The 25275-nt window shown below is 42.2% G+C and overlaps 2 protein-coding genes across 5 annotated transcripts in view; one reads left to right on the forward strand and one right to left on the reverse strand.

Annotated features, from left to right (window-relative positions):
• LPXN (leupaxin) overlaps positions 1–10079 on the reverse strand; it is a 41781-nt gene extending 31702 nt beyond the window's left edge. For 2 of the 3 annotated variants that reach the window (XM_070804317.1, XM_070804318.1), the window contains exons 1-2: positions 9921–10079; positions 2671–2828 (exon numbers count right to left, since the gene is read on the reverse strand). In XM_070804317.1, the coding sequence (XP_070660418.1) occupies positions 2671–2828; positions 9921–9992 (230 nt within the window). In that variant the 5' untranslated portion in view covers positions 9993–10079. The other variant, XM_070804319.1, reaches the window with a different exon arrangement.
• Positions 10080–13419: 3340 nt separating this feature from the next.
• ZFP91 (ZFP91 zinc finger protein, atypical E3 ubiquitin ligase) overlaps positions 13420–25275 on the forward strand; it is a 39413-nt gene continuing 27557 nt past the window's right edge. For both annotated transcript variants that reach the window (XM_070804315.1, XM_070804316.1), the window contains exons 1-2: positions 13420–13766; positions 19118–19146. In XM_070804315.1, coding sequence (XP_070660416.1) covers positions 13435–13766; positions 19118–19146 — 361 coding nt within the window. In that variant the 5' untranslated portion in view covers positions 13420–13434. The remainder of the gene's footprint in view (positions 13767–19117; positions 19147–25275) is intronic.

Consider the following 25275-nt stretch of genomic DNA (forward strand, 5'->3'; position numbering starts at 1 on the left):
CTCACAGATGATCTCACAGACCACAGCAGGGCACAAGCAGTGCTATGACAGGTGGCCAGCAGGGGAAAAAATATCTCCTCATTTTTCTTGCCACTACGTAAACCCAGAGGAGTCAGCTGCCACTGACTGCTGTGCTTGAGCTCTAGCTACAACAGCCAGCACCATGAGTATCACCCTCCAAAGGGTGCTGCCAGTTAGATTTTGTCTTAACAGGATCAGGAAATGAGAGACTAGTCATTGTCATTAGTCATCTCTTAGATCCTAGACCTCGCTTGTAGCTCAGTTGGCAAAGAATTCACCTACAATGCAGAAGAGCCAGGCTCGATCCCTGTGTGGCGAAGATCCCCTGGAGGAGGAAATGGCAACCCACTCCAGTGTTCTTGCCTGGAGAATCCCATGGACAGAGGAGCCTGGTGGATTACAGTCCGTGGGGTCACCAAGGTCGATCATGACTTAGCGACTAAACCACATCTATTAGATCCAGCTATAATTAAAACTGAACATTCAAAAAACAAAGATCATGGCATCTGGTTCCATCATTTCATGGCAAATAGATGGGGAAAAAATGGAAACAGTGACAGATTTTGTTTTCTTGGGCTCCAAAATCACTGTGGACAGTGACTGCAGCCATGAAATTAAGAGATCCTTGCTCCTTGGAAGAAAAGCTATGACAAATCTACACAGAGACATCGTTTTGCTGATAAAGGTCCATAGAGTCAAAGTTATGGTTTTTCCCGTAGTCATGTACAGATGTGAGAGGTGGACCATAAAGAAGGCTGAGCACAAAGAATTGAGGCTTTTGAACTGTGGTGTTGGAGAAGACTCTTGAGAGTCCCTTGGACTGCAAGGAGATCCGACCAGTCCATCCTAAAGGAAATCAGTTCTGAATATTCATTGGAAGGACTGATGCTGAAGCTGAAACTTCAATACTTTGGCCACCTGATGCGAAGAGCTGACTCATTTGAAAAGACCCTGATTCGGGGAAAGATTGAGGGCAGGAGGAGAAGGGGCTGAAAGAGGATGAGATGGCTGGATGGCATCACCAACTCGATGGACATGAGTATGAGCAAGCTCCAGGAGAGCGTGAACAGGGAAGCCAGGCGTGCTGCAGTTCATGGGGCTGCAAAGGGTCAGACAGAACTGAGTGACTGAACAACAGCAATAATAAAATAAGGACTCCGCTCACGGCACATGTGTTTTATATACTCCCACAGGAGACTGTGAGAGAAGCCAGAAGAACCAAATGGGGGTTTATAATCCATGCTGGCTTACTTTAAAGCTAATACTAATTTTTAAAATTTCACAAAAATATGGAAAATCTGGGGTAAAAGGTAAAGTCAATAAGAGGATGTCAAGAAAATAAGCAAAAACCCAGGTTCTTCCAAGTGAACCAAGACATATGGTCACCCATGAATCAGGTCGGTGTGAAGACTGTGGCTTTTTACTGCAAATGAGACGAGAATTCATTGCGGGGTTCTGAGTAGGAGAATGAGGTGATCTGATTTAAGTGTTACAGGATTATCCTGACTGCAATTTGGAGAAGAAATTGCAGGGGGTCAGGTGAGGGGGCCAGTTAGGAGTCTATGGGTATACCTCACAGTGAGAACAGAGACAATGGCTCCCTACAAAAGAGAGAAATGTGTGTCCTGAAAACTGTACCAGCATAGCTGGAAGGAAGAGTGGTTAAAGAGGAAGCCTTCCCACAGGCCCGGATTTCAAGTCTGTGCTACTGGTGACTTCATATGGTGTGCAAGGATGGGTCAGAATACGGTAGTTCAGGGACTTCCCTGTGCTACAGTGCTTAAGAGTCTGCTCTTCCAGTGCAGGACGCACAGGTTCAAACCCTGGCCGGGAAACTAAGATCCCACATGCAGAACAGTGTGGCCAAAAAGAAAAAAAATCATCGTTCAGAAACACCAGATATGAAAAGCATCTTCTTGATTCCTCCTATAGTAACCCATTCTCACCAAGTAAGCTTCTAATTATAAAGTAGATGCATGTAGACTTATCCATAGGGAAGGATATATATCAACATGTATCAACAAATGTTATTCGTATCTGCTCTACTTGATCCTTTAAATTCTAGCCAGAAGTTAATAAATTGGATTTCCGGGGAGGTTAATTCATAATCTTTCCTGAGTATAGTTTTTTTGTGTTGGTTCCTTAGAGCTTCCTCACCTCTGCATATACAAATAATTGAATTTCCTAATATATTCAGCAGAAAAGAAGAGCCAGAAAGTGAATACCCTAAAAAAGCCATCCTGACAAGATTTAGCTAAACTGTCACCTGGCCTTGCCCAGGTGATCTCTGGCCTTACTGAGCGACATTCCAATCAAACTGCAACATGCATGTCTGATACCCAAATGGTGATATCAGAATATCCCAAGTGAATTACACAATACTCTGCCAGCTCCAGGCTCTAATAAGAAAAAAAAAATTTCCAAAGACTTATTCTTCTATGATACTTTTCTCAGTGCTCCTCCTCTTTCCAAAAACAACCACCTTTATCATTTAAAAAAAAATTTTTTTTTAATTTTTAAGGAGAAGGTTTTTTCTGTCTCTTGGATATGTGATTCTCCTTTTTGCATAATTTTATTTGAGATACAATTAATTTTCAGAAGTGCACTCAAATAGGTATATTCAAGATACTTCAATAAATGAAAACTTACTGGAAAGGGATTCGTGTCATCAGGAACGGAAGGGACCTTTGAAGTCTCATCAAGGTTACTCTCCTTTCTCGAATGCTGATCCAGGGGAGGAGAAGCTGCCTTGGAGTATTCATCACTTTCCTGGAACGTAGAGTATTCCAGTTCCTCCAACAAGGCATCTATATCAAAAGATACAAGGGAATCATGATATGGACTATGCACATCTTCTAGAATAATTATCCTCTTGAGTATCCCCACTATGCCACCATTTATCTCCCTCTTCTCTTAGGTTAAGAGTTAAATCTAAACTCAAACATCCTCCCTTACTCCTTATTTGACTTCAAGAATATGGTCTGTTTTACCAGGAGATGTTTAATGCCCTCTGCATACTGTAGCCTATCTCTTATTTCTGACAGCTGCGTTCAATCACATAGTCTCACTCTACAGTTTGACTTTCTATCAGATCAGTCGCTCAGTCGAGTCCAACTCTTTGTGACCCCATGAATCGCAGCACACCAGGCCTCCCTGTCCATCACCAACTCCCGGAGTTCACTCAGACTCACGTCCATCAAGTCAGTGATGCCATCCAGCCATCTCATCCTCTGGCGTCCCCTTCTCCTCTTGCCCCCAATCCCTCCCAGCATCAGAGTCTTTTCCAATGAGTCAACTCATCCCATGAGGTGGCCAAAGTACTGGAGTTTCAGCCTCAGCATCATTCCTTCCAAAGAAATACCAGGGCTCATCTCCTTCAGAATGGACTGGTTGGGTCTCCTTGCAGTCCAAGGGACTCTCAAGAGTCTTCTCCAACACCACAGTTCAAAAGCATCAATTCTTCGGCACTCAGCCTTCTTCACAGTCCAACTCTTACATCCATACATGACCACAGGAAAAACCATAGCCTTGACTAGATGAACCTTTGTTGGCAAAGTAACGCCTCTGCTTTTGAATATGCTATCTAGGTTGGTCATGACTTTCCTTCCAAGGAGTAAGAGTCTTTTAATTTCATGGCTGCAGTCACCATCTGCAGTGATTTTAGAGCCCAGAAAAATAAAGTCTGACACTGTTTCCACTGTTTCCCCATCTATTTCCCATGAAGTGATGGGACCAGATGCCATGATCTTCGTTTTCTGAATGTTGAGCTTTAAGCCAACTTTTTCACTCTCCACTTTCACTTTCATCAAGAGGCTTTTGAGTTCCTCTTCACTTTGACTTTCTATATTGCCCCTTATTCATTTTTATCATTGAGAGTCGATCACCCACGAAGATCTCCAATTAGAGAAATGTAAACAGGGGCGTCCCTGGGGGTCCAGTGGCTAAGACCCCGCACTCCCAATGCAGGGGGCCTGGTTTCAATCCCTGGTCGGGGAACTAAATCCCACATGCCGCACTGAAGATCAAAGATTCCACGTGCGCAACTAAGACTTGGCACAGCCAAGGAAATGAGTAAATTTAAAATACATTTTTAAATTACTTATTTTTGATTGGAGGATAATTGCTTTACAATATTGTGTTGGTTTCTGCCATATAGCAACATGAATCAGCCATACGTATACACATGGCCCCCCTCTGGAACCTCCTTCCCACCTCCCTCCCCACCCCACCCTGCTAGGCTGTCTCAGGGCAATGGATTTGAGCTCCCTGCGTCATACAGCGAATTTCTGCTGGCCGTCTAATTTCACATACGCTAATGTATATGCTTCCACACCACTCTCAGTTTTTCCCAACATCTCCAGCCCCCGCTGTGTCTACAAGCATGTTCTCTACGTCTGCATCTCCTGCGGCCCTGCAAACAGGTTCATTGGTGCCGTCTTTCTAGATTCCGTATATATGCGTTAATATTTAATGTTTATCTTTCTCTTTCTGACTTACTTCGCTCTGTATAATAGACTCTAGGTGTAAATGCTACCTGTTTTCCTATCAGAAAAATATAAGCAATTATTTTACAGTTTTCCCAAACATACCAGTACAGTAAAACTGATTCTTAATCCTGAAGTTTTTTTTTTTCCTTAATATCCCCAGCATGTAACAAAATTCTCAAGGTATTGGTACTCTGTCTTTTAAAGTGTGGGGAGAAAAATGGATTGATTGGAAACATACTGCAAAATCGAACAAGATGCTTCAATCCAAACAGTTGAAATTTGTTTCTCTTGTAGTTTTCTTAGGAGAAACCAACGGACTTTCTTGTATGAGTATTACACTATCAACTTTCTGTTTTCAGGAAATTAATAGTAATAATTAATAAAATCAACACAGGACATATTTATTTACATTATTCATATAAATATAAATTGAATATAATATTAATATATTGTATGATATATATAATAGTTATATATTTATGTATTAGTCATCCTAATACTTTGAGTCAAGTGATAGTATTGTCCTTATTTTGTAGATTAAGAAAGAGAAAAATATCTTGTGTAAGGTTACACTGCTCCTGAGTGCCAGCTGATGGCTCAGAGGGCAAAGAGTCCTCCTGCCAATGCAGGAGATGCAAGGAGATGCAGCTTCAATCCCTGGATCGGGAAAATCCCCTGGAGGAGGAAATGGCAACCCAGTCCAGTATTCTTGCCTGGAGAATCCCATGGACACAGGAGCCTGGTGGGCTACAGTCCACAGGGTTGCAAAGGGTCAGATATGAGCGACTAAGCACAGTCTACTGAATGCAGAACCTGGCTGATCCTGAACTATATGATCCTTGACGTCTGCAAGTCAGAAATGCCAGACCTCTTTTCCATGTGGATTCTCTGGGTCATCTTTCCATGACATGTGCTTCTCTGAGGCTGTTTTCTCATCCACATAATGAAGCAATTGTATCACAATAGTAGATTTTAAATTGCAGATCCACACCCAGGAGTGAACCTGCAGTGAATTTCTTATCAGAGACCGTAGCGTTTTAAACTTTACAAAACACTGGATTATATTATTCCTAAAGGATCTACCTATTGGAGAAGAAAATGGCAACCCATTCCAGTGTTCTTGCCTGGAGAATCCCAGGGACAGTGGAGCCTGGTGGGCTGCCGTCTATGGGGTCGCACAGAGTCGGACACGACTGAAGCTCTACCTAGCTCTAAAGTCTTCAGATGGGGAAAATGAACTTTACAGGTCATTAAAAAATGATTTCATTTCCGATGTTGGGGGATGGGTATTTCTTAATGGCATAAGAAAAGATCTGATCATTTTTTTTACAAATGAAATCTTCTACAGATCTTTCTCAAGCATCTGTCTCACAAATATATTGAATTGTATGCACCATTTTGGACATAAACAAATTGAGCTAAACTCTTCAGGGCTAATGATCCTTCAACAAATAAACTTTAGTGGAAAAGAAGAGACAGAGGGGGACCAATAGGTTAAAAAAGATTCAAGAAATTTATAACTGAGTACTACTGCCTGGAAAATCCCATGGACAGAGGAGCCTGGTACGCTGCAGTCCATGGGGTCTCGAAGAGTCGGACACGACTGAGCGACGTCCCTTTCACTTTTCACTTTCATGCATTGGAGAAGGAAATGGCAACCCACTCCAGTGTTCTTGCCTGGAGAATCCCAGGGACAGGCGAACCTGATGGGCTGCCGTCTATGGGGTCGCACAGAGTTGGACACGACTGAAGTGACTTAGCAGTAGCAGTAGTGGATGAATCTTAAATAAACAAGCAAGAACCAAAGAAGAAAGAATTAGAAATAGTGACTAATTTCAGTGACTGAAAATTCAATAAGTAGTAAGCACTGTTAATGTATTTCAGGTGTGACAAGGATATTTGATAATATTGTAGTTTCTGTTAATATTTTAGGTGTGATAATGGTCACTCATGACATTCAGTTCAGTTCAGTCGCTCAGTCTGACTCTTTGCGACCCCATGAATTGCAGCAGGCCAGGCCTCCCTGTCCATCCGGAATTACTATTAAGAATTTTATGGATATGATATTAGGGTTACTTGCATAACTATATATATATGTTTATAGATGAAATCATACAATGCCTGAAATTACTTTAAAATAATCTAGGAGTAGAAGATGGGTGGATGTATAAATGAAGTAAGATTGACCAAGAGTTGTTAACTGTTTAAGGTGACTTAGGAGTACATCAGATTTAAGTATTTTTTTTCCTCTTATAAATTTTAAAATTCTCTATAATAAAAGGTTTTTTCTTAATTTTTTAAAGAAAACTAAGATAGAAATAGAAAACAAAACTTTTTCTCTCAGACTGAATGCCAAATTTCTGAGTTCCATATTTTTATTCTGTAGCCCTCTATTAAGATACAGCTTCTTTCTTTTCTATTTCCAAAGCTTTACTGAAAACAGAAGTCATGGTTCCTCTCGGATTCAAAATAACAAAGCATTTACAATAAAGATGAGGGGAGAGAGAGGGAGGTTCAGGATGGGGAACACATGTACACCCATGGATGATTCATGTCAATGTATGGCAGAAACCACTACAATATTGTAAAGTAATTAGCCTCCAATTAAATAAATTTTAAAAAAAGATGAGAGGCGAGTGAAGACCCTCTACAAGAGAAGCAAGCCATCTCCCTAAAAGTAGGTTACCCTTACAAGCACCAGCTAACCAGAGTTACTAAAACTCCTTTCAGTCATGAGTTAACAGCCCTTTCTCTTCCTGTTTCCTATGCGTATACATATCACCAACACTCTGAGATTATCTTGCCTTTTGGCCAGATTCTGTAATTTGAAGATGACTAATTTCAGAGGATGAGATGGTTGGATGGCATCACTGACTCAACGGACATGAGTTTGAGCAAACTCCGGGAGTTAGTGATGGACAGGGAGGCCTGGCATGCTGCAGGCCTTGGGGTCGCAACGAGTTGGACACGACTGAGTGACTGAACTGAACTGAACTGAATTTCAAATGTATGACAAATAAGAGATTACTGCTGCAGGGTTGGGGGTATCAGACTGAAAACTCTACCATCCATTTTTATAGCCCTTTGTCTGAGGAAATCCAGCAATGTCAACATTCACAGGAAAAGAATTAAGGGAGGTCTCTTGAGTGTCTCAGTGGATTGTAATGACTTTGTTCAGAGCTACAGTTTGCTCCTGGTTCAGATTTGGGTGAGATCTCCCTAGTGGACATAGACTACCCACAATGGGGGCAACGCTGCCAAGAGGAAATACTGGCCCGCTGGGCTGACTCGTCCTCCCCACTGCTTCCCCACGTGGGAGAAGACAGACCCACCCAAGTCTTTCTGGTGGACGCTGAGCTGCCGATCATCTGAAGGAGTGGCTGAGGTGCGGTTGTTAATGGCTTGGTGAGGTCCGGCCGCCTGGCTGGCACGCGTGAGAGCTGCCTCCAGGCCACCTGGTACTTTCTGTATTTCGGGACCAAATTCGTCTGCCATTCATCCTGCTGAGGAAATGTGAAACTGCACCAATCTATCTTTTTTTAATCTTTTAATTATCTGGGTTGTCATATTGGCTGGAACACCAGGGCCAACAGACTTCTAAAGGAACACCTTGTCACTTAATCAGGCTTTGGTTTAGTCATTTAGTCAGGTGTTCCTACGGGTGACGCTGAACAAGTTATTTTGTTTTTTTGATTCCTTATTTGAAAGAAAAAGACGTGGATACTACGTATTTCAGAGCATTGTTTGGAACACTAACGTGATTAACATATATAAAAATGTAGAGTTTCAGCTTAAGTCACTGAATAAGGATTAGTTCCCTTTCCAATTACGACATGAAAGCCATCTTTCTCTTTAGTCGCTCAGTCGTGTCTGACTCTTGCCACCCCGCGGACTGTAGCCCACCAGGCTCCTCTGTCCATGGGATTCTCCAGGAAGAATACTGGAGTGGGTTCCCATTTTCTTCTCCATGAAAGCCATGCTGCTAAGTCGCTTCAGTCGTGTCCGACTCTGTGCGACCCCATAGACAGCAGCCCATGAGGCTCTCCTGTCCCTGGGATTCTCTAGGCAAGAACACTGGAGTGGTTTGCCATTTCCTTCTCCAATGCATGAAAGTGAAAAGTGAAAGGGAAGTCGCTCAGTCGTGTCCGACTCTTAGCGACCCCATGGACTGCAGCCCACCAGGCTCCTCCATTCATGGGATTTTCCAGGCAAGAGTGCTGGAGTGGGTTGCCATTGCCTTCTCCTTGAAAGCCATGACATATCCCTAAAAAAGCAGAGCTGGATTCGGGTGGAACTCAGCCAAAAACATGAATCTCTCCAACCCTCACACAGGATAAGAATTGGGATTCTACCCCAAGTTCAAAATATATTCTACTCCACGTATTAAAATAGACTTTCCTTCCAAAACAGTTCACATTTTAATATTAAATACCCTTTTCCTTTTCATTAACATCTCTTCCCTTCTGTAATTTGCCTTTCTTCCTTCCTCTACTCCTCTAGCTCTCAAAACACATTTTAAAAAAAAAGACAATATGCAAGATTTTTTTTGTTGCTGTCATTTGCACTTTTGACATACTACCACCCAAGACACCGTGGAATTATACAGCTTGGACACTGGGTAAAGTTTAGTGACTCAGTGTTTGTAAGCATGATGGCAACAAAAATTGGCAAAGGATATGGCATGAGTCCCGAGAATGACAAGCCTGACGGCACGCCCAAGGTCTGAAATCAGGGGTCTCTCTGAGCAATGCGGCCCACGGTTTCAGTGCCGGTTTCAGTTGCTTTGGCGTGGAAGGAGGTATCGTATTTGCAGGCCGTGGTCATCTGTTCCTTCAGAGCTGCTCTCAATAAAAAGCTTAGCAATGAAGGCGGTGGAGTAACAGTGCTGTGTCTTCTTGATTTAATGCTCAACGATGGAACAGATGAAAAACTCTGGCCTTTCTCCACCCTTTGCGGATCCCTCATTCTCACACTTCTAGTCCGTTTATTCTCCTTGTGACACCCTTTACCCAGTGCCCCCTATTTCTCCCCCCCTCAAATCACATTTCTGAACTTACCGACTCTGTAGCCCCGCTATGATCTCCTCGCAGCCCCCCAAGGAGCTAAAATGCTCCTAACAAAATCACGATTTCAAGCACAATTCAGTTCGAAAATATTTGTGCAGAGTTGACTCTGTGGTTAGTACCAAATTCTTTGCCTATTGTGCCTCTAAAAACAGCAAACCCATAGTTCCCCAAAATAACATAGTTCCTCATGCTTCACTCTTGGTTGGTCTGAGGTCAGGAAAGCAGTGAAAAGAAAATCTTCCAACACTATCCTCCATCTGGCTAGAAGTACACCCCACCACACATGGAAATGGCAGCCGAGTCTTCAATCCCTTCGAGTTGCTCCTCCAAGAAGCTCCTCACTCACCCAGTTCCTCCATTGCCTCACAGCCGAGATGCCCTGGTCCCGCACACAGGTTGTAGAGCGCTGTGTTGGCATGTGCTGGAGAAGAGGACCACAAAGGGACTGAATGAGCCAGCGTGAAGCAGCCTCTATAACCCTTTTTTGGTTCCTGTATTTGCTTAGCACTTCCTCTCTTTAACCTCTGAGCTTCTTCCCTGGTAGTTCAGAGGTTAAAGCATCTGTCTGCAATGCAGGAGACCTGGGTTTGATCCCTGGGTCGGGAAGATCCCCTGGAGAAGGAAATGGCAACCCATTCCAGTATTCTTGCCTGGAGAATCCCATGGACGGAGGAGCCTGATGGGCTACAGTCCACGGGGTCACAAAGAGTCGGACACGACTGAACGACTTCACTTTCCTCTCTTTTGATGAGTTTTTTTTTTTTTTTCTTTTTTCTAAGTCAGAGTTTTAAAAACTGAGACATAGAAAGATGGGTTGTTGGATTTGAGTTCTGGTTGTGCATTGGCCAAGGTGATAAAGAAGCAAAATTAATTTTGAAAAATTTGAGAACCTACTATGTGCCTGGATTTATCTTGAATTCATGGGAATGGCAGATTTGTATTTGTGTTTCTTTCCCAGAGTGGGTAGGGTAGACTGCTGTGAAAGATCCTGATTTTTTTTTTTCTATGATGCTGAAAGACCATGGAAGCATAATCTCCTTCATAAAATTTCCATCAGAGTTAACTAGCATTCAATTCATTTTGCTGTCTTTATTTACCCAATTATCCAGAAATTATACTTATTTGCTTTTCTAAATAGATCATCAACCCATTAAAGGCAGAACAGGATTCTCTGGACCAGGCTTACTGTTGGATTCTCCGGCCAGGTTTATTTCAGTGGTTTAAAATGCAATCATCTAGCAGTGTCATGAAGAATGAAACTGGCAGATTTGACACCAGGTTCTTAGGGGCAGATGTTTCAGTCATGCACACTTGCCGTCTAATTATATGGCCTTAATTTCTCTCAAAAGTGACACTGGGGTCAGCTTTCCCTGTTTTTTGGCTACTGGCATTTTATTCACCTTGAATAAAATAAAGCAATTTCAAAAGGTCTGCTATAAGGTGGCCGTACATAAAGAAGTAAAACTATGGCCTTGTTAAATAGATATTAGCCCCATTCTTACCAGTAGTGAAATAGAAATTTGCTAAAGTTAACACAATTAGTAAGTAGCTTTGCTACTTACTATAATACATATAATAGATTTAATGTCAAAGCCTGTGTTCTTTCCTCTACAACCCAGTGGTCTTTTTTTACGGTTAACTGAAAGGAATAACTCATTCTCCCTTCCTTTGTGACTCTTAAAAACTTTTTTATTTTTTAACGTAAAGGAGATCCCACCTCTGCATTACTTTTCGCAGCCATTGGATGTCAGCGTCATTCCAAAAGTCTGCTCACTGCAAACACAGCTTTGAAAAACTCCTACCCACACTATGCCAGTTTTTACAACTGAAATGCCTTCAGCCCCATCAAAGTGCAAAACACTCCACAGAGAAGATGAACATTTGCCCAATCTGAAGTGGTAACTGAGCCAAAGCACTGGAAGGAAAAAGGCTCTTCAGCACTTGGCTTGCAAAATATTGGACTCCATCTGCAGTTCAACTAAATGATTCATGTGAAATGTAGAATTGGATTCTGAGAGCTTGTTTCCAGCCACTCACTTTGGAGATTTTTAACCCTGGGTGCTTTCGTTTCCGGGACTGAGAAGTATTCCTGCAGATCGCTCCTTCATTATAATGGAGGAAAGGGAAAAAAAAGGGAAGCAATACAAGAAGTTCAGAGCCATCACCGAAGGCAACTCGGTAGATGAGCAAATGGAAACTCCCGTTTGATGCACTAGTCATTGAGTTGCACACGCTGGTAGAAAAAGAAATTCTTACAAAGCTGCAGTTTTGACCGTGCTTCCTGTGTAGCAGCGACATTTAAAAACCGCAGCAGCAGATGGTTTCGGGGTGGGGAGTGGAGGGAGGTGGTGGTGGGAAGCCTTCAGATGTCTGGGGAGGTCACAAGAGTCACGCTAACAATGCTTCACCACTCTTCCTTCCAACCCGGGGGCACAGGCAAGCCTAAGCAGCGGGTGCCAGTCCTCAGCCCTGATATCCAGGGGAAAAAAGCAATTCCACAAGTCATTCCACAAACTTTTATTAAGGATCGGATGAGGGGCAGGAATTGTGCCAGACCCACCAAGAGCCGACGGGACCAGTCAACTCCTGACCTCCAGACGCGCACAGAAGTTGGGATAGTGCAGATGTATGTGAACGCTGGCCGGTCCCCGCGGCGGCGCCGTCTGACCAGAGGTGAGGGTTACTGCGTGGCCACCCTGACATGGTTCGCCAACACCGAGCGAAAAGTTACGGAAAACTCTGCCAGGCGACTCCAACCAGCGACTGGCTCGGTAGTCGTACCCGGATGCGGGCGGTCGCTCAGGCCCAACCCGGAAACGCCGCCTCCCGGAAGAGCGAATTCGAACTAACGGGACAGTCGACTACCTCTCCCAGCGCGCAACGGTCAAAGCCTCCCAGCATCCTCTCCGCCTCGGGGTTGCCATCTGTCTTCCGAAGGCTCAGGGGGAAGCGGAACTTCACTTCCCAGGATGCCTCGGAGCGAGCTGACCAGGCGCATGCGCCAGAAGGCGGGTCCTCCTTGCCCTCACGACCCCGCCTCTGTTCCACCGCCGCCATTTTTTCAGAGACTTTCATCCGGCGGCCGACGGGGCTTTTTTTCTTAAAGGAGAAGCAACAGCTCAAAAAAAAAAAAATTCCCCCCCTTCTTCCCCGCAAGACCTCGCGGCGCTGGGGACAGAAAGGCCACAGACAGGAAAGTGGGGCCGGGGTGGAGGCGGAAGGACGCCGAGGCTCCCTCCGCGGTTTAAGGGAGAAGGATAGAAAGCCCTTGTGGCGTTAGAGGCTCCTTAGGGCGGCAGGTGCGCGCGCAGCCAGCCCAGGGTGCGCGCGAGGCGGGGAAGGAGGTGCGTTTCCCACCCGCCCCCTCGCGAGGCCTGCCCCTCCACTGTCCCGGGCGCGCGTTGAGCTCCGGAGGTTGGGGGGGGGGCGGAAAAGGTCACTTTGGGATTGTCGCGAGACGCAGCCGTTTAACGGTGAGAACGGGTGCGCGGGGAAGGAAACCTCGCGCGCTCCCTTGGAGCCGTTTCCTGATTGGTGGAAGGCCGGGGTGGGGGTGGGCGGAAGCCCGGGACACCGCGACGTGAAAACCCGCGAGGGGCGGGGCCAAGGAGCCGCTCCTTCCTCCTGATTGGCCCGCTGTGCGCCTGTGGCGGGCGCGCGCGCGCGCCGCCAGCGCTACCGGCCCTTGAGTGGCAGGGGGCGGGGGGGGCGCCCTCGGAGCCGGGCGGAGGGGAGGGGGGAGAGAGGCGCGCAGAGTGAGTGAGCCGGCCGCTCCGGGGGGCGGGGGGAGCAGCGCCGCGGCCGCCGCCGCCGCCGCCTCCGCCGCCGGGACCAGGGGGTGGGGGGGCGGACACGTCCCGATGCCGGGGGAGACGGAAGAGCCGCGACCCCCGGAGCGGCAGGACCAGGGAGGGGGGCCGGCGGCGGCCGAGCCCCAGCCACAGCCCCCCGAGGCGGCGGCGGCGCCGCCCGCGGGGCCCCCCAGCAGCCGCGTGCTGAGGGGAGGCCGGGACCGGGGCCGCGCCGCCGCGGCCGCCGCCGCCGCCGCCGCCGTGTCCCGTCGGAGGAAGGCCGAATACCCTCGCCGGCGGAGGAGCAGCCCCAGCGCCAGGCCCGCCGACGCCCCGGGGCAGCCGGCCCAGGCCGCGAAGCCGCCGTCCCCGGCCCAGGGCAAGAGGAGCCCGCGCCTGCTGTGAGTAACGCCGTCTCCGCGGCGGTGGGAGCGACCCCCCTCCGCCCGCGCAGCCCTCGCGGCTCCCGTAGCGGCCGCCCCACGTGACGCGCCGCCGCTCTGCCCCCTGCCGGCCGGCTCGGCGCCCCGCCGCCGGCCCGCCCGCGCCCCGCCGCCCGCTCGCCCGCGCCCCGCCGCCCGCTCCCGTCTCAGCGGCCCCCGCGGGGCGCGCCTCTGCCGCTCGGCCCCGCCGGCCCGGGCTGTCCGCGCGCCCTCTGACCGCCGGCCCCTTCCCCCGCGCGGCGGCCTGCGCTGTTACGGGGCGTCCGGGCTGGGAAACCGGCGGCGGGGTTTTCGCTCTCAGCGCGCAGGATGAGGTCGTCCCCCCACCCTTCCCTCCTGATCAGTCTCAGTTGTACTGGGATCGTTATGCAGTTTGTTTGTTTGTTAACGTACTAAATTTTCACATTACTTTTCACTGGTTTTCTTAAAAAAAAAAAAAAAAAAATTAGTGGGATAAAAACGTGGCTTGCCAATTTAAAGTGTAGACTCTGAAATGCGTGTTTATTTTTTTGACGACTGTCAAAAACAAAAACTTTGAATATTTCCTACGTCTCATGCTTTGTATTAAGTGCTGCACTTTAAGTCTCACAAACTCATCTCATTGAGCTTAATTAACATTATCTCCTATAGATAAAACTGAGGCACACACTAGTGTGTGTTTTTGGATGTGTTTTAATATAGGGATTTCGTCCTTAAAATTTTGAAGAATATGAAAGGAATTCTTCCCGAGAGGTCGTAGAAGAACCAAGATGACCAGGAATCTACATATTTTTTAAGTGGTTCATTAAAATGTTTCTGTGCCTAAAGTAGTGAAGCACACGTGTTTGTAAATTGTACAAATGAAGAACATTAGGCGTGGAATTAGTTGCTGAAGACTTTTGTGGCTTTTTGAGTTTCAAGTGAAAAATTTTAAGTGAAAGCAGGAAAAATTGAAGGTGAGGGGAGAAATCAATGTTAAATGTCCCTGCCGCCGCCGCCACCCTACCTCCCCAGTAGAGATCCTGACAATATTTGGCTTACACAGGCCCGGTCAATTTAAAATTTGAAACACACCTACTCCACAATTAAAAGTGAAGTCTCTGATCGTGGCGTACTTGTCTTGGAAGACTCTCAGAAAGAAGTAACATTCAAAGGTATATTGTGTTTTAGATGTGCTTTCAAATTATTGGATGTTATTTGATTAACATGTGGCTCAGCTGGTAAAGTGGAGGAGATAGCAACCCACTCCCGTATTCTTGCCTGAAAATCCCATGGACAGAGGAGCCTGGTGGGCTACAGTCCATGGGGTTGCAAAAAGTCGGACACGACTGAGCGACTTCACTTTCTTTCAGCTGGTAAAGAATCCGCCCGCATTGCGGGAGACCTGGTTCTGTCCCTGGGTTGGGAAGATCCCCTAGAGAAGGGAAAGGCTACCCACTCCTGTATTCTGGCCTGGAGGATTCCGTGGATTGTATAGTCCATGGCGTCACAAAGAGTCGGACAGTTGAGCGACTTTCACCAATTAACATAATTTAGAGAATTGTGTAAATTAAATTTCTGTGGACAACAAAAATTTGTAATTATAAATGATTGAGCTGCAGTTAGAATTCTATTAATAATTGCTATAAATAAATTTCATAGACAAAAAATTTAAACAGTTTTTACTATCATAGATTTGAAAAGATGTCATTGGCCTTATTTGGATATAAATTCCTTGGACAGGTTAAACTGCTTGTGCCTCAGTTTCATTATCTGTAGGAGATAATGTTAAGCTCAATGAGATGAGTTTGTGAGACTTAAGTGCAGCACTTAATTCAAAGCATGGTACGTAGGAAATACTGAAAGTGTTTGTTTTGAGCAGTGATATGCTGCCTATTATATACCTCTACTGTGTGTAGTTACGGAGTAGTTAAACCTCTACTGGAGTTACGTAGTTGAAGGAAATGGCACCCCACTCCAGTGTTCTTGCCTGGAGAATCCCAGGGACAGAGGAGCCTGTTCTATAGTAGAGGTAGAACTACTGTGTAGTGGAGTTTTTCGTGTAAATTCTGCCAAATTGGACTTTTAATTTTTTCTATAACCATACACCGGAAGGTTAATAACTTAATCTTTTAAAATTTCCTTCCATTTTCACCTACCCATTTGAAAGTTATATATGGCTATATCTCCTTAGCACCTTTCCCTCCCACTGATTCATCACTTTTACTTAGAGAAAATCTTAAGTGTTAGTTTTACCAGCTCTCATGATTTATTAATGTTCCCTAACTTCTGTCAAAAAAGTACAGAGTACTTTTATTTCCACAATGTAAACGTTACAACAGTTGAAGTTGGATAAGGATGACTTAATTAAATCCCTTCAGTTTTTTTCTCCACAGTATTCTTTGTGGGGAGGAAAGAAAAGTCTTAATTCTTAAAAGTCCATTTCTCTCTCATCCAGTATCATAAAAGATCATAGTGTTCTTTAAGCCTCAGAACTATTTCTTAACTGTATATTTTAAATTATGCAGTTTTGATTGGATTGTTTGGTAAATTTTCACTTTAATAATTTTTTTGTTACATGTTTTCAATTTACTACATACCCTGGAAATCGAAGGACTCCTACAGCATTTCAGCTCTGTAAACCTTGATTTAGCAAATAATTGGGTCTGGTAGTGTGCTGAGCCAGGATTTATAAAGAAAAATGAGACATGGATTTCAGTAAAGGGGGATAATGCATGAATTAGTGGAGGTTTGTCAGATGTATGCACGGTTTACAGATTTTCAGAGTGATACATTTTAAAAAGTAATTGAGAAACTTTATCCTTTAAGACATTTCAAGTTTTGAAATGTGTGATCACTGAACCCTGGTCAAGTGCCTTCTGACCTTGATTTCAGCTCTGTTTTCCAAATAACATTTCTCCCAATAAATTCCCAGTAATCAACTGTTTAACCTACCTTTGTTTTTCTTGATCAAGGAAACAGCAAAGTGACTTGTACAGTAACTTCAAGTGTCAGTAAATAGACTTGGATTGACTGTAATCACTTCCTCTTACAAGGCAAAATAGGAAAAAAGCATTGCTTTTTACTGCTTACTAAGTGACCTTGGGCAAGTCACTTAATCTCCTTGAATATGCTTCTTCATCTTTAGCTGATAATTTATGATTTGTGGAATGAGCTTTACAGTTAGATGGCAATTACTGTTTTTATAAACTTGGCTAATCTTCTAACAATTTTTCTATTTGCATTGACATACTCAGGAATTAATGAAAAGAATAGGAACTGTTTGTGAAGGGGAATAAAAAGAATTTTTCAGTAATTGTGCTGAAGCAAAAGGCATTAAGTTAAATCTACAATTATTTTAAATTAAAAGCTTAAAGGCTAATAGTAAGGAAAGATAAACCAAATTTGAAGAAAGGTTATATATTAGTACTAAGAGGCTCTTTATTTGCTGTATTTTAGCCAATAAATTCCAGAGTTAAGATTGTTATGCTTCAAATGCAGATGTTTATAGGTATCTATGTATGCGTATATACAGGTATCTGTGTATACATACACACACTCCAGCTTATTTCTGATTTAGAAGTTAAAACATCCATTCTCTTCTAATAGGGAAACACTGTAATTGTTAAAATAAGATTACTTTAAATGCAGAACACTTATTTTCTTCCTGCTGTGTGATAATAAGTCCTTTGATTATCTGATGCATTTCAGAATTTAATACTTAAATACTTTTTTTTTTTAATTTCTCACTTAGCTGTTGAGAAAAGCTGTTCTTTCCTCACCATAAGGAATATAGGAATATAGGCTAGAACAGTATTCCTAGTGGTAAACCTACAGGTTCAGATGGGTTAGAAATGAAACAAATACTGCACTGTTTTCCAGTATATGGAATTCCATTTGCGGTTTGTATTCTTGCGGAAAGTAAAATGGTAGTAAGCCTTTGCTTCACACTTTCTTTTTGTAAGGAGAAGGTGATGGTCATGATAGTGAGAATGAAGAGGCAGTAATACTCTGAATTGGAAAAAATTCTGGATTCTGTGGCTCTTTAGAGAAGGCTTCAATTGTATAAGCCCGAAATCCTGAGTTTTCCTTTTGCAGTGATCTTGGTAACGGAAACACTGAACCATTCCCATAGGCTTTCAGAAAGTTTATTGCATAGTATTTAAACATCTAACAATGATTTATGTAACTTTTCATTTAGAGCTAAGATGATGAGCAATATTCCTGTGTTAGTTGTTAATTGGGACATTAAAAATATAATAAATTATAATATCAAGCTTTAAAAAAAATGAGATGAGAAAAATGATATCTAGTCTCTCTGAAGAGAACAGAATTTGTATTATGCTGTGGCTTTAGTATGTGCTTGGATATTCTTTGTAAGAGTCTTCGTTTGTATTAGGTTTATTTTCAAAAAAGAAAAAAAAGGAAAAAACTTTATACTGCTCAGAGATGCTGTTTGGCATCTTGGGAAAGATCTGAGACAGATCAACTTTGAATTTGGGTAAGGGCTGTAGAAGAGAGTCATCATCCTGTACTCAGCAGTTAACATTTGATAGAAATTTCCCCGAATTAAAAACATGTGAATGACATTTTTTTTAACCGCCAGTTTATTACACACGAGACTCTTTACTCTTCCCATCTAATTTGTAAAGTTCAAGTTACATTTATTTCTAGGTCCAGTCTGCTGCCATTTTAGAAATAGATTTTGACTTTAGTTTAACAAATGAATAATTTTAGGATTTTCTCTTAGGTTCGTTAAATTTTTAATATGAGAATTGTCAAAATATATCCAAAGTAGAGATAATAATGAACCCTCAGTATTTATCACCTGGATTTAACAGTTACCGAGGTTTTGCCATTCTTACTACCTTTATCCTTCTTCCCTGTTTTTCTTTTGGCAGAAGTATTTTAGAGGATATCTCAAATATTTCATTGCACCACTAGTTACTGCATTTGTGTAAAATAAAGACATTTTTCTTCTATCACCATTTAATACAACAAAATTAGCCCTAGTTTCTTTGTATCGATATTTTTTTACAGTTAAAAACAACTATTTTGAATGATACTCTAGTTATGTGCTGTCAAATATGATAGCTACTTGTGGCTATTTAAATGATATTAATCAAAACTGAAAATTCAGTTCCTCAACTACATAGCTATTTCAGTCGCTCAGGAGACTACCATATTGGACAGTACAGATGTAGAATATTTTTTATCATTGCAGAAAGTTTAGCTAGACAGTGCTGCTCTAGATGTATCACTCTGGAGATGAACCTGAAAAGGATAAATGTTTGTATTTTAAGAAAATGTGCAAGATTATTCATTTACCATTTGATTCTCTTTTCTTTCAGATGCATAGAAAAAGTATCAACTGAGAAAGGTAAGATGGGTCCTTCTTAGCACTCAAACCTTACGTGACAACTTTATAATCTGATAGACAATAGAATGAGCTTCAACCTGATTATTCAAATTGCTCCAATTTAAAAGTGACTTATTTAGTAATGAACTGTTGGAATAGATAGGCCATATTTAAGTAGTGGCAGGTTTGGGCAAGTGGAACATTTTAGTAGTATTTAAAAACCTAATAATGGGAAATCAGATTATTTGATGTCACTTTATTGTAATTTTTAAAGTTACTTGGTTTTTCAGTAAAATAGCAGAGCGAAATGATACACGGTATACACAGTACAGTATAGATTCTTGTGGAGAGTCATAAATGCATTTTGAAGAATGCAGAAAGAAAAGTGTTCTAAGATTGCAGCCTGGTGAATAATTAAATGGGCTCATTAGGTTATTTCAAATAGCAAACCAGATATATGTATTAAAAGTATTCTTATCTGGATTATGAAGGGAAGCTAATGTCAGTTTTGTTTTTTTTTTTAACGCTTTTTTAAAAAGACTGTTCTGGCTTTGCAGATTGGATTATTAAAATTGCCCATACCATGTTGAGCCAGTTGCTCATTTATTAAATTTTTTTCCTAGTTATTGACTTTCTTCCTTGATACTGCGTTCAAATGCATCGCATCCTTCTTAAAACTAAAACAAAGATACGTTTAAGCATATTTCATTTACTTTGTCTAATCTTGGTCCAGTCCTAAAGTATTAATCAGTTAATTTATTATGTATATATGTAATATGAATACATATTATTCTCAGTGTGGACTTTTCTCTTTTAAAGAATGCTTTGCAATATGCATGTACAGGTCAAGTGTAGAACCTGAATTTATGCCATTTAGAAGAATGGTAGTATGGTTAGGAACCAGTAACTTAATTACTCTGTGAGTAATTAGGTATCAGTGACCAGGTTTTTTTTTTCCTCTGAATTTTAGAATCTGCTAGTATTTTATTTCATAGTATACCAGGCAGAATGTTGTGACAGGTGACAAGTAACAGCAACTTCTATTAAGACAAAAGCCACAACCTGCATCTGTCAGCTAGAATTATCTCCTGGGTCTAAAGACATTATTTTGGGTTGCCTTGCAGTGAACTCACAGAATGTGGTAGAAATTAAGAACTCTGTTGTAGATAACTTTTTAATTGATCTTTTGTGTCAATTTCTTAAACCAGAAGTTGGCATGTTACGTAAAGTTTTGCATTGAGGAGAGATTTAATCAGCTTGTTAAATGCCCTGGATTTAGAGTTAGAACTCAGAGTTTGAATTCAATTTCTGTCTTTTATTGCAAATAAACTCTGCACAGCAACTATTAGAGTTGATAAATTGAGCAAGGTAGTGGGATACAAGAGTAACATACAGAAACCTGTTGTACTAACAGATTTCTTTATGTTAACATTGAAATATCAGAGAAAGTAAAAAAAAAAAAAAAATCCCTCTTAAAATTGCCTCAAAAAGATAAAATATCCAGGAAAAACCCTGACCAAAGAGGTAAAAGACTTAAATGTGGAGAACTGTAAAACGTTGATAAAGGAAATTGAAGGTGATTCAAAGAAATAAATATGGAACCACAAAAGATTAAGAATTACCAGATCAATTCTGAGAGAAAAGAACAAAGCTGGAAGCATAACCCTCCCATACTTTAGACTGTACTACAAAGCTACAGTCAAAACAGTGGTATTGGCACAAAAACAGACGTGAACCAATAGAGTAGAATAGAGAGCCCAGAATAAACACATACACCTGTGGTCAGTTAATCTTCACCAAAGAGGCAAGAATATCCAGTGGGGAAAAGACAGTCTCTGCAGCAAGTGGGGTTGGGAAAGCTGGGAAGCTGCATGTATATCAGTGAAGTTAGAGCACTTCTTCACACTATCAGATCAGATCAGTCGCTCAGTTGTGTCCGACTCTTTACGACCCTATGAATCGCAGCACGCCAGGCCTCCCTGTCCATCGCTAACACCCGGAGTTCACTCAGACTCACGTCCATCGAGTCAGTGATGCCATCCAGCCATCTCATCCTCTGGCGTCCCCTTCTCCTCCTGCCTCCAATCTCACCCAGCATCAGAGTCTTTTCCAATGAGTCAGCTCTTCGCATGAGGTGGCCAAAGTACTGGAGTTTCAGCTTTAGCATCATTCCTTCCAAAGAAATCCCATGGCTCATCTCCTTCAGAATGGACTGGTTGGATCTCCATGCAGTCCAAGGGACTCTCAAGAGTCTTCTCCAACACCACAGTTCAAAAGCATCAATTCTTCAGTGCTCAGCCTTCTTCACAGTCCAACTCTCACATCCATACATGACCACAGGAAAAACCATAGCCTTGATTAGACGAACCTTTGTTGGCAAAGTAATGTCTCTGCTTTTCAATATGCTATCTAGGTTGGTCACGACTTTCCTTCCAAGGAGTAAGTGTCTTTTAATTTCATGGCTGCAGTCACCATCTGCAGTGATTTTAGAGCCCAGAAAAATAAAGTCTGACACTGTTTCCACTGTTTCCCCATCTATTTCCCATGAAGTGATGGGACCGGATGCCATGATCTTTGTTTTCTGAATGCTGAGCTTTAAGCCAACTTTTTCACTCTCCACTTTCACTTTCATCAAGAGGCTTTTTAGTTCCTCTTCACTTTCTGCCATAAAGGTGGTGACATTTGCATATCTGAGGTGATTGATATTTCTCCCAGCAATCTTGATTCCAGCTTGTGTTTCTTCCAGTCCAGCGTTTCTCATGATGTACTCTGCATATAAGTTAAACAAACTGGGTGACAATATACAGCCTTGACGTACTCCTTTTCCTATTTGGGACCGGTCTGTTGTCCCATGTCCAGTTCTAACTGTTGCTTCCTGACCTGCATACAGATTTCTCAAGAGGCAGATCAGGTCTGGTATTCCCATCTCTTTCAGAATTTTCCACAGTTTATTGTGATCCACACAGTCAAAGGCTTTGGCATAGTCAATAAAGCAGAAATAGATGCTTTTCTGGAACTCTCTTGCTTTTTCGATGATCCAGTGGATGTTGGCAATTTCATCTCTGGTTCCTCTGCCTTTTCTAAAACCAACTTGAACATCAGGAAGTTCACGGTTCACATATTGCTGAAGCCTGTCTTGGAGAATTTTGAGCATTACTTTACTAGTGTGTGAGATGAGTGCAATTGTGCAGTAGTTTGAGCATTCTTTGGCGTTGCCTTTCTTTGGGATTGGAATGAAAACTGACCTTTTCCAGTCCTGTGGCCACTGCTGAGTTTTCCAAATTTGCTGGCATATTGAGTGCAGCACTTTCACAGCATCATCTTTCAGGATTTGGAAAAGCTCAACTGGAATTCCATCACCTCCACTAGCTTTGTTTGTAGTGATGCTTTCTAAGGCCCACTTGACTTCACATTCCAGGATGTCTGGCTCTAGGTCAGTGATCACAGCATTGTGATTATCTGGGTCGTGAAGATCTTTTTGTACAGTTCTTCTGTGTATTCTTGCCATCTCTTCTTAATATCTTCTGCTTCACACTATACTTAAATTCAAATTGGCTTAAAATGTAAATATCAGATATGACACCATAAAACTCAGAGAAGGTAGGCAAAAAACATCCTTCTATGTAAATGATAGTAGTGTGGACTAAGAGAAAATATTTGCAAACACTGCAACTGACAAGGGTTTAATTTCCAAAAAAATACAGACAGCTCATGCAGCTCAATATCAAAAAAACAATCAAAAAATGGGCAGAAGACCTAAACAGACATTTATCTGAAAAAGACATACAGATGACTTACCGAGCACATGAAAAGATGCTCATCAGTGTTAATTATTCGGGAAATGGAAATAAAGCTGTAATGAGGTACTGCCTCATACTGGTCAGAATCACCATCATCTGAAAGTCTATAATAGTAAATGCTGGGAAGAGTGTGGAGAAAGGGGGGCCCTTCCACACCATTGGTGGGAGTGTGACTTAGTGCAGCCACTGTGGAGTGTAGTATGGATGCTTGTTTAAAAGCTAAAAATAGAGCCATCATGATCCAGCACTCCCTCTCCTGGGTGTATTATCAGAAAAAGATGAAAACTCTAATTCATAAAGATAAACATGCCCAGTGTCACGCAGCACTGTTTACAGTTGCCAAGAGATGAAAGCAACCCAAGTGTCCCTCCACAGATGAATGGATACAGAAGATGTGTATTGTGATTGTGTGTGTGTGTGTATATATATGTATATTTTCCAGTGTGTGCACACATGGGTGCACACACACACACACTGAAATATTACTCAGCCATAAAAACATATGAAATAATGACTTTCGCAGCAACATGAATAGACCTAGAATTATCATACTAAGTAAAGTCAGTCAGACAAATATAAATAACAGATAATCGCATATGTGTGGAATCTGGAAAAAAAAAAAAAAAGATACAAATGAACTTAAATTTATGGTTACCAAAAGGGAAAGGAGGGTGGAATCAGGACTTTGGGATTAACAGATACACACTACTATATATAAAATAGATAACCGGCAAGGACCTATTGTATAGCACAGGGAAGTATAGTCAGTGTCTAGTTATGATGGAAGAGAACCTGAGAAAGTACGGTGGGGGTAGATGTGTGTAAAACGAGTCCCTTTCTTGCACACCTGGCACTAACTCGACGACGTAAGTCATCTGCGCTAAAGTTGAAAACAAAGAGAAACACCTGCATTATGGGTAAGTCAGTCTTTAAGTCCCACTTTAATCCCCTAGATAAATGCTCTGGATCTGCAGTTACAGCTTGGGTTGAATTCAAGTTCTGCCTTTTATTGCCTGGTTAGTACTTCGATGGGATAAATTCTGCCTTTTATTGCAAATAATCTAGTAAACTGAATCCAGTAAAGACTCAATAAAAAGTAACTGTTGTTAGCTTATAAAATTTCAAAGAAATCCTCTCCAACTCCCATCTCAGTCTCTGTGTAAGTTCAGTTACTACAGTAGTCATTCAACTCTGAGCTGCATATGTAGGTATGTAAGTGTCTCATAGTTCTACAACTAGATCACGGAATATAGAAATGGAGACGATTTTCTAAAGATATCTCTTTGTTTCATTAGTATTAAAAAGATGTTTTCAGGATTATTTTTACTCTTACTCCAAACAACTTGGAAATTAAGTGCTCTCCTTTGATTAAAGGTGAGAACTCTGGACATGTTTGAATAAATGATAATGTACACTCAAAAAAGGAACTGGCTGTTGTTTTAAAATTATTGAATTGCAAAGTGCCATGGTCATTTTTCAAGCTGAAATAGTAGTAAAGAAGTGCATTAGGTCCCTGTGCCTACTGTGTTTATTTAACCCTGGTGGATGTGTCTAGAATGCAGTAAAAAATTGCCTCACGAATAGTTCATTCAGCAGGTGATGGTTGAGCATTCGCTGTGTGTCCAGCACCATCCTAGATACTAGGCTGTGCGGTAAATAAGTGTGGGGTGAAGACATTCTAACAGTGTGACACAGTGAAGGTTAAGGAATGGTTTGCTCCAGTGTAGTTACTGATAATCCCAGTGTTGCTTTACCTGCTAATTCTGATCTCACAGACTTTGTTTCTGGGTGGTGTGCAGTGTATATACCACGACACACAGTAGTTGCATGTAAGACAGCCCCTCCTTTTTTTCCCTTAAAGAATATCGAATGAAATTAGAGCTTGGAGGAAACAGTTTGGAATCCTGGTTGTTTAAAATTTTGATTGTATTAAAGTGTGGGCTTCATCCTTTATTTAATATCATTTTGCTGTTTTTAGTTACTCTTCCTGTTGTAGTGATGTTTGGAAAAGATTGCCTAGACAGAATCACCAAATGAGTTAATCAGATCTAGGGATTTATTTAGATTGTTTTCATCAGAGTATTTCTCTTTTCCTGTGGTGGTATATAAATACTTAATTTTTACCATTTGAGTTTCTGCACGAAGGATGTACGAAAAACATTGTCTTCACAATGATACTCTTCCAAAGTTGGCTTAAATAACTAGTTTTGCTTTCAGTTTTTAAAAAAAGCAAAGGACTTGCTTTCCCTGACTTCTTCAAATATGTTGAAATCGACTAATATTAATATTTCAAAATGGACTTTACTAATTATTTATGGAAAACAAAGTAGAGCTAATTATAGAAATACAC

This window comes from Bos indicus, chromosome 15 (genome assembly GCF_029378745.1).
Source record: "Bos indicus isolate NIAB-ARS_2022 breed Sahiwal x Tharparkar chromosome 15, NIAB-ARS_B.indTharparkar_mat_pri_1.0, whole genome shotgun sequence".
NCBI lineage: Eukaryota > Metazoa > Chordata > Mammalia > Artiodactyla > Bovidae > Bos > Bos indicus.